The 13,638-nt window shown below is 44.9% G+C and overlaps 1 protein-coding gene across 1 annotated transcript in view; it reads right to left on the bottom strand.

The window, feature by feature from the left end:
* ALK (ALK receptor tyrosine kinase) overlaps window positions 1-13,638 on the bottom strand; it is a gene marked incomplete at both ends in the record, with an annotated part of 704,256 nt that overhangs the window by 115,806 nt on the left and 574,812 nt on the right. Inside the window, one exon of the mRNA XM_080929282.1 lies at window positions 3,294-3,425. Within this exon, the coding sequence (XP_080785408.1) occupies window positions 3,294-3,425 (132 nt within the window). The remainder of the gene's footprint in view (window positions 1-3,293; window positions 3,426-13,638) is intronic.

Here is a 13,638-nt window from a genome sequence, read left to right on the forward strand (position 1 = left end):
ACTGCGTTAGCATTCTGCTCTCTGTGACCACAAAACAGGCTCATCTTGGGAGAGAGTGTCATCTGCTGTCACCATCATAGCAATGGCTTCCAGCATCAAGTGTCACAGGGAAAACAGATGAGCCAGAGGGAATGGGGCCATAAGCAAGAGGAAGGGTGTCTGCTAAGACATTTGCCAAGAGCTGGTGGAAAGACTGGACTAATTCTCTGAATTAAGCCTTCCCTCCTAGCAACTGGCTTCTGATTTCTGCAGCACATGTGGGTGCTCTCCAGGGTAGAGCTGTCCCTTTGACAGCTGTTTTGAGCAGCTTTTCAAACATGACTGAAAAGGACAGTGGGCCCAGTGCTCCTGACCTTGGTACCCAAGCCTGGCTGTCCTGAAGCTGAGGGCTGCTTCTAGAAATCCATGATGACAAGCTATGGCAAAGAGGGAGATGCCCCAAGCCACTGTAATGGACCGGATGCTAAGGTCTCCGAGCTCTAATCACAGCTCTGTTCCCGGCATGTTGTATGACCCTGAACAAATCAATTACCTTTCCCTGCCTTCATCTTCCCTGTTGAAAATCAGGGCATGGCCTGCCTAACCTATGTCCCAGCTGGGAAGTGAGGCTCATAAAAAACTTTTAAAAGGCACTTGCAGAATTACAGAGCTTAGCAGCACTGCTGGAAATCCTGCAGGCACAAATACCTCCACGTCTGCATATAGACTGCTGCCCTGGCCACTGTCAGCAGGCCAGGCTATGTTTTGCTGTGAGGATGCTGAGAAGAACTGGGAACAAGGAATATGGGGGCAAGCAAAGTGCCTCCCACAACTTTTCATGAAATTTTATATTAAAACACGGCACAGGGGTTGGGGATGTAGAAAAGTGCTTGATTGACATATATGAAGTCTTGGGTCCCCACAAAACTGGGTATAGTTCGGGCCTTGGCTACATAGCAAGTTGGACACCAGCCTGGGGTACCAAAACCCTGTCTCAAACGATCAAAACCAACCACAACTCCATTATCATTGGATGCCTCACTTGACATTTTTCTAAAAAAATGAGATTTGTTTTTAATTGAAAAGGGTGTATGTATTGCTTCACGTCAGTGGGTTTAGATATAAATCCACTTTTAATTTTCAGGGGGTCCAGATGACTTAGGGGACAATTTCCAGTTTTTAAAGGTATTTAGCAAAATTTCTCAGAGGTCAGTGCTGTCTGTGGCCTGTGTGTTTGAGCTGCTGGCCTGGGTCAGACCATATCTCAGGCACAACTGCCTCCTCCTCCCCAACCTTCAAGGGGCTGGGCACAGCTTCATCCTTTAACCCGCCTTGGGCGTTTGCTGCTCCGTGTCTTAAATCCTTGTCATTTGCCTGTGGCCTACGATTTAGCACATTTTCTGGCTCACTACAGGTGCTCTGTAAGTGTTTGTGTTTTTCCTGACAAAACCCCTTTCAAGTGGAGCAGTCATTGGTGAGGAGCCCTGTATGTATGGTAAACACGTGGGGAGCCCTGTATATATGGTAAACATGTGGGGAGCCCTGTATATATGGTAAACACGTGGGGGAGCACTGTATCTATGGTAAACACATGGGGGAGCACTGTATGTATGGTAAACACGTGCCAGTGTGGCCACAGCAGCTTGTTTTTCTTTATGGTGCTCATTTCCCAACTCGGCCATTCATTTTAACCACTAGTCAGTGAGCACCCATCCCATACCAAGAATCAAGAGAGAGAGGCTGGCACTGAAACGAATACCAGACCCATTGCCCTCAGAGAGGAACTGAGGCCCAGAAACCACCTGCGTAACACCTAATTGACACATACCTGCTAGGATGGCTAAAATAAAAATGTGATAATTTCAAGTGTTAGCAAAGAGAAAACAGAACATTTGTATATCATGGATGGGCATGTAAAATGGTGTATCCACTTTTAAAGAATTTCTAACACTCGCTCAACACATTACATGTGGCATTGCTACATGAGCCAGGAATTCTATCCTAGCTGCATACTGAGAGAGGTAAACCCTTATCTGTGCATGATCCGAGGTGTGGATATTCATAACGGTATAATATACAATACAGCCAAACTGAAAACAACCCAAACGGCCATGGATTAATGAATAGATGGGAAAATTGTAGTAGGTTCATAGAACGAAACAATTTTCCGCAATTTAAAAATGAATTGGTATATGCCATGCTGTAGGTGAACTTCAAAACTACTAAGATGATTGAAGAAATTAATGAAAACCCTGCTTATTATATGATTTAGTTTATATGCAATGCCCAGAGAGGGGCATCTGTACAAATAGAAAGATCGATGCTTAGGGACAGTGGCAGAAGGTTGCTAGAAAAATGCATAGATTGCAAGGCATCTTTTAGGGGTGGTGGTAAAATGTTCTAAAATCCAACCATGGTAATGGTTGCACACCCCTGTAGCGATATTAATGAAGTGGAACACACACTTTAAGTGAGGGAGCTACACAGTGTATAATCTGTGTCACAAAAAGTCACTAACAGTAAGGTTTGGAAGTGATTGTGTGTAGATGCACTCAGTCAAGTGGGGAGGACACAGAAGACAAAGAGCATCCTTGGAGATGATGCTGAAAGAAGAGTTCTTGGAAGGATAGACTGTTGAAGAGAGTCTTCAAGGAGTAGCTGGAACTTAAGAAGTGTGTTTGCTTGAGACCACGCCAGCAAAGCCAGGGAGCGACCATGGAGACACCAAGTGGTTTGATATGGCTGCAGCTGTGGTGCTCAGAGGATGGGGAGGAAGAGTGAGCCAGGGCTTGGGAAGTGAGGGCAGTGTATGTATAGAGAGCTCTAATGTCACACCAAAGGGTTAGACTTTATACTCCCCATTTCCTCTGGGCTCGGGATGTCAACAGCAGAACTTAAAAGATATTATTCATTTTTTAAAATGTGTGTGTGTTTGTATCTTCTTTATCTGCATGTGTACCATTATCTGCAGGCACCCACAGAGGCTGGAAGAGGACATCAGACTCCCCTACACTGGAGTTACAGCCATCTGTAAGTATGGGTGTTGGGTACTGAAGCCCAGTCTTCTTTCTGTACCTGCGGCAAGCTCTCTTAACCACTGAGCTATCACTGAAGCCCCCTATTTGTGACCACAGACCTGGAGGACTGTGTTGTTTCTAGAGATCATATCTTAGCTCCACATTTGAGGAATTGCATTGTTGTAAGAGTCACTGGGTATTTTGGAGGCCAGTGAGGCTCGAATGTATGGGGTGATGGGATAGGTGGGGGCATGGGTGGTTAGGATTGAGGAGGATCGAAACTCCCCCTCTACTTACTGCATAGCTGGCCCTCATCTTCTCCTTGGGCACAGTCCAGGTGGAAGTCACAGGCTTGCCCGAGCTGGAGGACTGTCCTGTTCCAACAAGTAAAGGAACTCTGCAAGGCCATCTTGGAGCCTGGGGATGTTCCTAGAGGACACACATAGACATATAGTTAGACATAGACATACACACATAGACATAGGTTAGTTGGGGTGGTCGAAAGCATTGGCTGGTCTTGTGGGAACACTACTCTACTACATCCTAAGACTTGACAAAGAAGCCTGCGTCTTTATATGGCTACATTTAAAGCCAATAGAAATACCAAAGCTCCTCATACACATTTATAGTCTACTCAGGATCTCAGACTCTACCAATGGGTTGAGGGTTGGTCCATATTCTCTGATCATTCTGGGATCCATGATTTTTATGGAGCAGAACCTCCTGGTGGAGGCCCTGCCCACCACTTCTTTACTCTAGAATTTGGGTGTTTACCAGGTTTACTTGGTTCAGTATCACCTTTCCAGGCTCTGACACCAGATCCTACTACTGGAGTCAATTGCTGAGCAGATTTAGAGAGTACAGGCACTTTCTGCTGTGAAGAACAACTCAGGCTTATATTGCCGTGGGAGGTGGACCGGACTCCTTTATGACTGGCTAGGCTGACAACATCCCTTCTCTATCTAGCCACTGTCTCTTCTATGAAAAGATGAATTTTGACTATAGTACTAAGATGCACTCTAACTCCCAGACCCTTAGAGGACCCACATTCTCCAGGAAGGAAGGGCTGCGTCTTACAGTGAACATGTTAGCAGTTATTAGTCCCTGACTCAACAGTGACACATCATGATGACTAACCGGGTTGTTGCCACTTGAGTCTCTGCAAGCCTGAGAGATCAAGGCCCCGAGGAGAAGAAACAGGCTTGCTTGGCATCATCTCCCTGGCTGAATGAAGGGAGGGAAAGATTTGATTGTGCTTTCTCATATTTAGCTCTCTGGTCCCAGTGGAGGTGAGCAGCAGGCTCTATTTGGGGCTTAGTTTCTACTTCTTTCCATGGCAGCTGATGCCTTTCCAGGTTTCCTATGCCATCCTCCTCCTGATGGCCCTGGTTCCCAGCCTCTCTGAGCCTCACTTCCAGGTGAGTTTCTCCAATTTTGTCTGAGAAGCCATGGTAAGTTGACTGTAATGTATAGCATGTCCAGATAGATGATCTTTAATATCCAGAGTTTTATGATTTTCTTAGTTCACTGGGGTGCTCCCTCCCTATAGCATGGAGACCAACACCACACCAGTGCTGCTGACTTCTAGAACTCTTCCTCCTACCTCAGCACACTGAGCTCTACGAGGCATCTATGCAGGTCTTAACAGTGCCCATCTCAATTTCCCAAGCAAGGAAACTGAGTTCAGAGAGGTTTAGTGAGTAGCCTAATGTCTCATAGCCGACATGTGCGGCTGAAAGGCAGTCTACCTGACTGCAAGGCTGTTCTCTGCATTTCATGGGAAGGATTGTTGGGGGTGACCTTGAGCATTCATCTGCAGGCCAGTCCAAGTAAAGAGAGCTTCGTGTACCAGACGATGCAGGTGTTAGGGTATAACCATGAATTCAGATATCCTCTCCTGGAGAGAACAGAAAGGTTCCTAAGATTCACAGAGTCTGTCTCCAAGGTTACCAAAACAACAATGGCAACAGAGCAGAAACCCTTCAGTGTTGCTGCTTGCAGGGCGGGCAGGGACTTCAGGGCTCCTGTTTCATTACCCATGTTGAGGTGGGAATTTTAGTGATGCAATTGGCTTCACTTCACCCGTGCTCCTATAAGTAGCCACAATAAACTCATCCATCCATCAAGCCAGACTTAGGGGCACTGTTTCTTACATATCCGTGTATAGAGTCATCCCAGTGCTCTATCTGGGATGACTAGACATCCACATTTGCCCAGGAAAAGCCACAGGACAGATGGTCACTTGGCACGCTCACTCTGGCCTCCAGCCTGGCTGGGTTTGCTCTTTAACTTCTGGCCTTAGGAGAGCAGGCCTTATGTCCTTCCAGGACAACAAATCTGGGCTCCTGAATTTGTTCCGTAAGGTACCAGGATGGGGACTCAATCATCTTTTCTGTCTCCTCTCCTCTCATTTCTCTTCATGTGCCCAGAGCCATGTGATGGTGGTCTCATAATGTTACCCATTGAGCAGGTACAGCTCACGAACTTCGCCAGTGACCCTATACCGTCTTCTCAGCATGCAGTTGTCCTCAGCACCATTCAACTGGGCACCAGAACTTACAGGCAAATTTTTATCATCTCTATGAAACTGTCTGAACTGCTGGCCATTCTCCAGCTCTTCCCAGACTAGGCCTTTAGGAAGGTTCATGGGCACCTGTGTTCAGAGATGATTTCTAGAACACACCAATTGAAATAATGGTCCTCGTTCCCCAGAACCTAATAGGACAATGAGTGTGACCTTCTGTGGAAAGAGGAACTTTACTTGACTGATTGTAATTTAAGGTTTTAGGTGGATTGATCCTCCTGGATCTTTTCAGGTAGCCCTGATGGCATCCGCAGGGTCCTTATCAGCAGGAAGCAAGAAAGTCCACAAGAAACAGGAACTATACTGGTGGCTCTCAGATCATGGCAGCAGGGGACCATTCTCTCCTCTGCTTCTGGGAACACGCTCTTCCGGAGAGCAAAGCCTGAAAGGCACAGGGGTTACAGACAGAACTGGTGCTAACTGGTTCTTTCAAACACCCTTCATCCAGGAATAACATAGGGATTTAACAAACCTGCCTCGGTTAAGTCTGACTAGATGATGCTGGCTGACCCTGGACTCAGTGCTGAAGGCAGCACATCTTTCTCATTCTCTACTCTCCCGCAAGGTACCTTGGAAGCACAAATTCTTCCCTCCCAACCCTGTCTTTAGAGAATAATCTCTTTGCTTAAAGCTTGATTGTTTTGACTTCATGTCTCTCTCTCCCTGGGTTCCCTGAGACCCTTCCTTCACCCAAACTTAATAGAAGAAGCCCGAATTTCAGAATAGGAGGGAAGATTATGACCCAAGGACCACAAAGACCCCACAGGAGCTAGAAGAGGCAGGGAAATTGGTTCTCCAGAGGAAACGGCTCAGCCCAACAGCATGTTTCCAGAAACTTCCCAGCAAAGTCTGCATCTCAGACTGTTTTGCAAGTGGCCAGTGAAAGTGATTTCAGGGCTTAGCCCTCTGGAGCAGTAAGAGAATAAATTTGTGTTGTTTGTGGGAGCTCATTACAGCAGGGACAGGACATTAATGTGCAATCTAAAACTAGCTCTAGTAGGAATCACTGGCTTCATCAGCCAAGGCCTTGGTCAGCTGGAGCCCAGTGAGGTTTTGGGTGGACGTCTCGGTGCTTTAAGTTGCTTCTGGGATGAGTGCCCATGGTTCCCTGTCTGGTCATCTCTCCCCTTTTCTTGTCCACAAAGGGAGAAGGGAGGAAGTTGTTCACCTTTCCCTGTGCACAGGAGAGTTTCTTTCAGAGGTTCTCGCCCTGAAGCATACCATGCTTTTTACTGTGCAACGAAGCCCTGCTCTTTCCACAACCTGTCAGTTCCAAACACTCTCAGGTGAAAAAAAAAATTAAACACACATCAGAGAGCCAATACTCTCGTGATAAGGTAAGGTATGAGTTTGTTTTATGGCTTTAAGTCTGTACACCAATTTTCCAGTTGAGCATCATGCTTTACAATAAATTACAGTTCTGTGTTAAAAAGCTTCACATATGTTAAACATTTGTTTTGACTAGAGGCTCAGTGATTTGGAGAGTTGGAATGTTGCAGGTCCAGAACTAAATTAGCTTGGTCTACCTTAGCCCCTTAGTATAATTTATTGCCTACCCCTCTGTGAGTGACCTGTCAGTTTGGTGATTACTAGGCAAGTCCTTTTGGAATAAACAAACAAACCCAGTGTCTCCATTGGTCCACAGTGTAAGAATGTCATCTGATAGCATTCAAGACCGACAGTAGAGAGAATTCCTCGTTTTGTTGTGAACTATCTACCTAATATTTTTACTAATGGATTTGAAAAGTCTCTTGATTTATGATTTTCTTTGCTTTATTATTATATAAAAAAACAACTGCTGCCATGTTAGGACATGAGACTGAATGTAACTCTGTGATCCCATGTTTTTGGTCACTATATTTGTCTCCAGAATAAACTCTCTTGCTCATTCTTATCTGATGTGAGGGCCATGTTGATTTTTGTATATTGACAGCATTGTATTAGATGTTAGCAGAGAAATATTTCCCCAATAGTAGGTCTCAGGGGAGAGTCAATCTCTCCTCTCAAAGCCCTAAAGCACAGGCAAGGTTATCAGAGAGGCACAGACTGGGGGAGCCATGCAGAGTGCTGAGAACTGAGCCCCAGGAATCCAGGACACATGGGGGTCAATAGTCATTTGTGCTCTAACCTGGTGACAGATAGGACAGATCTGCATTATTGCTGGTGCTGTGTGGGAGGAAATGGGGAGCCTGGCGACATTGCCTGACTTCTTTAGCTTCCCTCAGACAAAGGTCTAAATACAGTTTTTATCCTGTCTCCAAGCGCTGGCGAGTTTAACACTCAAACTATGTGTTAATGGTGTTAAAGGGTGAAAATTTCATTCTACTCTGTTTAGACATTTAGAGAAGAGATGGGTTTATGAGATTAGGGTGGAGCCCCTTGTGATCTATTGGATTATACTGGCTTCATTAAAGAAACGTGCGGGAGGGGGGACTGGGAGGAGAGGAAAAGACCAGAAGGAAACACATTTATACCCTGGCCATGATACAGCACAGCTGAAGAGGGGCCAAAGCCAGCACTGTGATCTTTGGATTTCTAGCTGTGAGCTGCATAAAAGAAGCAGGGCATTTAGAACGATAAGAAAAGGCTCTGGGCATGTGCTTGGTAACTTCGTTTTCCCGTGGCTTTATCATAGGTGATCCACAGTCATAGCACAGATGGCTCTCACTCCAGCCTGCCATTGAAAACACAGGAAAACTCAAGGGCTTTATAAAGCTTCCCTCAACTTAGGGGCAATTTTAAGCTCTGCCGTTTATGCGTACTGTGCACCCGCTGTGCATCTTTAAGGGCACGCGAGTGTTCTGCATACTGGATTCGTCTTATTGCTTCTTGCACCTTTCTGCATACTGGATTCGTCTTATTGCTTCTTGCACCTTTCCTTATTTAAAATAAAGTCTGTTGTCAAGTTGGAAGCAAGGTAAAAACACAAACAGAAAGAGCATCCAGAATCCCACAACCCAGAGGCTTCCTCTCCTCTGTCTTGGCTAATTTACCTTGAGTTCTTTCTGTCTGTGATTTAGAAAGGGCTCATGGTCCCCGCAGAGGTGTACAGGTTTTAAAATAATGATGGCGCCATCACAAACTTTTTCAAGGGCTTTAAACATTTCCCCCTCGAATTCTTAATAGCTACAATCCAGTGTGATATAGGCTTTTATTTAAACATTATTCAACGACTGGGCGACTAGTCTGTTTATAATAACACTTTGAAGAATATCTTTGTGCATAAACCTTTGCCTGTGTTTCTGATTATTTTCATAGGATAGTTCCTAGAAGTGAAATTACTGAATCAAAAGGTATAAACATTTTAAAAGCTCTTGATACACATTGCCAAATTGCTTTCCAGAAGTGAATCCAATTGACACTCTTCCCCAGATGTGTTCATACATGCACACTCTTCATTCCACATCCTGGTCCACCTTGAGTGTCTTCAGAATTTTGATTTTAAGCTAAAAGTTGTTTACTTTGGATTTTTCTGAGATGGAGGTTTTCATGTGCTCTCAGCTTTTACATTCTTTGTAATCTTTATAGGGCTGGGTAAAAAACCCAAAAGAAAAAACAAAACAAAACAAAACTTGTGGTGTCAGATGTGATAGGCAAATACTCTACCTTCCTCATCCTTTCATTAAAGAGTACATACTGCTTTGTGTGAGGTCAGTTAATAAGGGCTTGAATGCATTCTATTTGGATATATAGTGTATATGTTCATAGTGTAAACTATATACATAGTAAGTAAACTTTCATTGACATCTGTACTTGTCTCTATTTCTCTTTGTCTCTCTGATGCTTAAATAGTGTATTTCCTGTGGGATCATAGCACCTTATGGGTCACTGTCATTGTTTTGGGGTCATCTTCCACCAGCCCTTACCTCTCCGCAGCTGCATACTAGACCTTGTTTTTCACCCATTTTCATGATTTCCCTTTCTCTCCCTGTGATGGTTTGCATATATTTGTCCCAGGGAGTGGCACTATTGTTGGAGGAAGTGTGTCACTCTGGGGGTGGGCTTAAAGACACTCCTCCTAGCTGCCTGAGGATGCTCAGTCTGTTCCTGGCTTCCTTTGGATGAAGATGTAGAACTCTCAGCTCCTCCTGCACCATGCCTGCCTGGATGCTGCCATGCTCCTGCCTTGATACTGACTGGACTGAAACTCTGAACCTGTAAGCCTGCCCCAATTAAATGTTGTCTTTTATAAAACTTGCATTGGTCATGGTGTCTGTTCACAGCAGTAAAACCATAACTAAGACCCTCCCCAAACATTTCCTTCACTTGGGTTTCTGAGCACATTACTTCTTGTATGTGGCATGGTTGAGGTTCTGCCTCATAGTATTATTAGCTGTTTTTCTATCTTCTTTAGCAAACTGCCACTAACTTGAAGTGAGGTATGGTGCCTTATGCATCTGCCACAGTGTCTGGTAATATAGACCTCCCCACCTCCATAATAACTGGGGATTGAACTGGTCCTGCACATCAGCAGAGGAAGGTGTTATTAAATTTGTTTTACTGTTGAGAATGCAAAGTTCCAGAGTGGTCAGTAGTTTGCTGAGGGGTTGATGGAAATCTGTGCATTTCACATTGTGTTCTTTCTCGTTTGTGCTGTTTCTGTTTAAGGGGTCATCCAAGTGATGAATGTGCCTAATGCTGACTGTCGGCATAGCGTGCAGAAGCTTGGCATGCTTGCCCTTCACCCACAAGTCTTGACAAGGAGGGGTGCAGGAGTGGAGGAGACTGCCGCTTTTGCCCTTTGGATGCCCAGGTTTAACTGAGTTTTTTCTCTTGGGTCTCTGCCTGGGGTCAGGCTCAGCAGCGGCCTTAAGAAGGTATCTCTTTTAGCCCCGCTTCTTTTCCATCTCTCTTCCTCTCCTGAAGACTTCCAGATTCCTTGGTAGACTCTTCCCTGGACCGAGTTAGTTTAATGCTTACCAGAGACTCAATTAGATAGACTCCAGGTACTCTAATCTCTACTGCCAGCCCAAACTCAGAACTAATGAGGCACAACCAAAAACAACTGCTCTGTCTCCTCAAGTTCTTTTTTTATGGAGCCCATAAATTCCTAGGAGGAAAATATCCTTGGTAAGTGGTTTTAAACAAGGACCCACATTTCCTAAACAGCATCTTTTCTGTGGTTGTACAAGCATTGTTCTACCCTGAGGAGTGGGCTACACTGAGACTTCAGTGTAGTTGTAGCCTGTCTCTGGAGAAGTGAGGAAGGGGAAGGGCTTAGGCACAAGAGAGCAGCCCTTCTATCTCTGCAAGTATATTACAGGTACTGGTGATTTCTAAGTATCACTGAAACATCCCAGGTTCCCCAATCACATAAGGTAAGAGATCAACTCACCTGTGAGAGAGCTGATGCTTAGGGATCTTTTATTAATAATGGTCATCATTATGGAAATTTACTTATTAGCCCTTGAAACAGCACTTCCTTCCGGACTGACAATGTGAGTCACTGGGCATATTAAATCCCGTCACTCCTTTTTGCATAGCATTTTAATAGCCTGCAATGTGCTTCCTTAAGCCTTCTTTGTCTGAAGCCTATAAAAACCTAGTTGAACAGTTATTATTCCCACCTGATTAATCAGACTGGGGATTTAAGAGCCTAGGCAATGCTTGTTGCTTTTTAAACAGTTGCTTTTAAAACATGTGACCAGTTGCTTACTGAAGTGTTTTACTGGTAAACCAAAGACAGGAACTCATAACTTGGTCAGATGATCCTCCAGTGACATCTTGTCTTATAACTCATGATAGTCCACCTCCCAGAAGCAGTTCCTGATGAGTGTGGGAGTCACTGGGCAGGCAGGTGAGAAACGGTTATGATGTCTTCATCCCTGGAGGAGATGTCCTTGAACCCAAAGGAAGAGATGCCCAAAGATCCCTGGAAATTTCTGGAGACACACAGTTAAGTGGCATGACCTTGGAGGACTGGAGGAATCTGAAGGTCAGTGTCTGTGGGAACTTGGATGGGTCCTTTGTCTCCCTCTATGATCTTGCTGTCCTCCTGCACACAGGGGTGCTGACCTCAAATCTTATCTCCAAGCCTCTTTCAGTTCACCATCTCCTGATTGGGTTCTAAACCATGGCACTGATGGCTACAAGTTGATGAGACAGATTTGCTATCATTAGTGCCAATTTGAATAATGCCCAGCATTGGAGGTGGGTCTCCCTTGAAACCTTCTGCTAAGTTTCTCACCCAGTAAGCTGGCCTCACATTGGCATTTCCTGTCCCAGCCATCTGTCATTTGCATCTTGGAACCTCTCCTCTGAAACAGCACGGCACATGTGTTTGTCTATTTATCTTCTCAGTGGATGCTGCAGAAATTAGTTTAGATTTGCATCAGCAACACATGTGGTCCAGGTCAAATTCTATGAATCAGTGTTCTACACCGTGGGTGACTTATTGGGTTTACTTGCTGGGAATGAATCCTTTCCTGACTGCATATGAAGCAGAAACACACACATACTTCCCCTCCTTCATATGTGTCTTAGAGATTAGATGCTATAAAATCTACTCAACTTTCTAGTTCACATTTGTTAGATGAGTGTCCAATTTTAGGGCATGTAATTAATTTTTAATTAAAGGAATTTATGTGGCATTTAAAAAAAGTACATTTGTTTCAGTTTTCTGGCCATCTCTTACCTGTTCGCTCTCACCTAAAACCAATGGCATTATTACAGGGGAGGGGACTGAGAGCTGCTCTAGTGAGAAGGGGGTCTTACTCATAAATCAAACTGCAGATGATATGAAGATGATCTTTTAATCCAGAGGATTTGTGGGTAGGCTTGTGCCAGAGCTGGAATCCACGGCTGGGCTGGGTGCCCACCTGCCTGGTAGAGACTTCATACTTCCCAGGCCTGGGAGAGCCAGGTGCTGAGGGGTAAGCAAGCCAAGAGACAGAAAAATGAATGGTGACATGGTGAGGATGAAGTTAAGTAGTGTGCATGGGCCAGCAGCTACAGCTTCGTTGCTGACTTTAATGGCGGCATTGGAAAGCTTGTGAACTGTGTAAATTAAGCCTGGCAGAAACCAGTCCTTCTGAAGGCTTTGGGTCTCATAAATTGTAGTGTGGACAATCTCATTAAAGACCTGGCATCTTGGTTCCTACATTAAAGGGGAGGCCCAGTCATAGATGGCTGCCCATGGTCACTGTTCTACAGAGCGGGAGAGCTGAATGGAGGCTTCACTTTGCCTCTAGGTTTGTGAGACCAGGGAGAAGTGCCTTTAGTCTTGGCTATAGCTTTCTAATACCAACATTCTCTAAACACAGGAATTCCCATGGGCCAGGGATCCTGTGCCCACAGAGCAAATGGACCACAGCGAAAGCTGTCAGAAGAGGAATTTCTAGAAGAGGCCATGGACTAGCATATTCCACAAGCATTGGGGATAATAACTAGGTATGTCCAAATCTGAGAACTACTCACATTGGATATATGGTCCTCTGGTTTCTTCTCTCTTTAGGCCCTGGCCAAGACTCACCAACCCAAGTTCTTACTCTTCTGGGTTCTTCCAGGTCCAGGAGTTCCTTCTGAACCCAGACCACATTTCTATAACAACTCTAGCAGGTCCAACATTAATTCTGTTCAGTTTGTGTTGATAATATCTGTTAAGGTGTAGGGAAAATGATTCCAGGTTCCAGTTCACTTCTGCTGGTTATTGGGGTGAATACCAACTCAACTCATGGGTTTTCCTTAATAATGCAGTCTAATGTACAGGTTTCTGCAAAGTTCAGGTGAGATCATATGCCTATAGGACAATAAATATGTAGGTTCTTACTGTGAGCTAATTATAGAGACATGGGGTTAGAGAATTAGTCAGGAAACGTGGGCAGAGAGACCCAGGAAGAGGTTGCTTATGCAGGACTGGTCTTAGCTAGCCGAGGAAGCTTTGAGCATTCTTCACATCACGTGGTATAGCCAAGGCTCTACAAAGCTAGGTCCTTAGAGCAAAAATAATGATGGGAACAAGCCAAGAGACAGGAAAATGAATGGTGACATGGTGAGGATGAAGTTAAGTAGTGTGCATGGGCCAGCAGCTACAGCTTCGTTGCTGACTTTAATGGCAGC

The sequence above is a fragment of the Micromys minutus genome (genome assembly GCF_963924665.1).
Source record: "Micromys minutus genome assembly, chromosome: 1".
In the NCBI taxonomy this organism is placed as follows: Eukaryota; Metazoa; Chordata; class Mammalia; order Rodentia; family Muridae; genus Micromys; species Micromys minutus.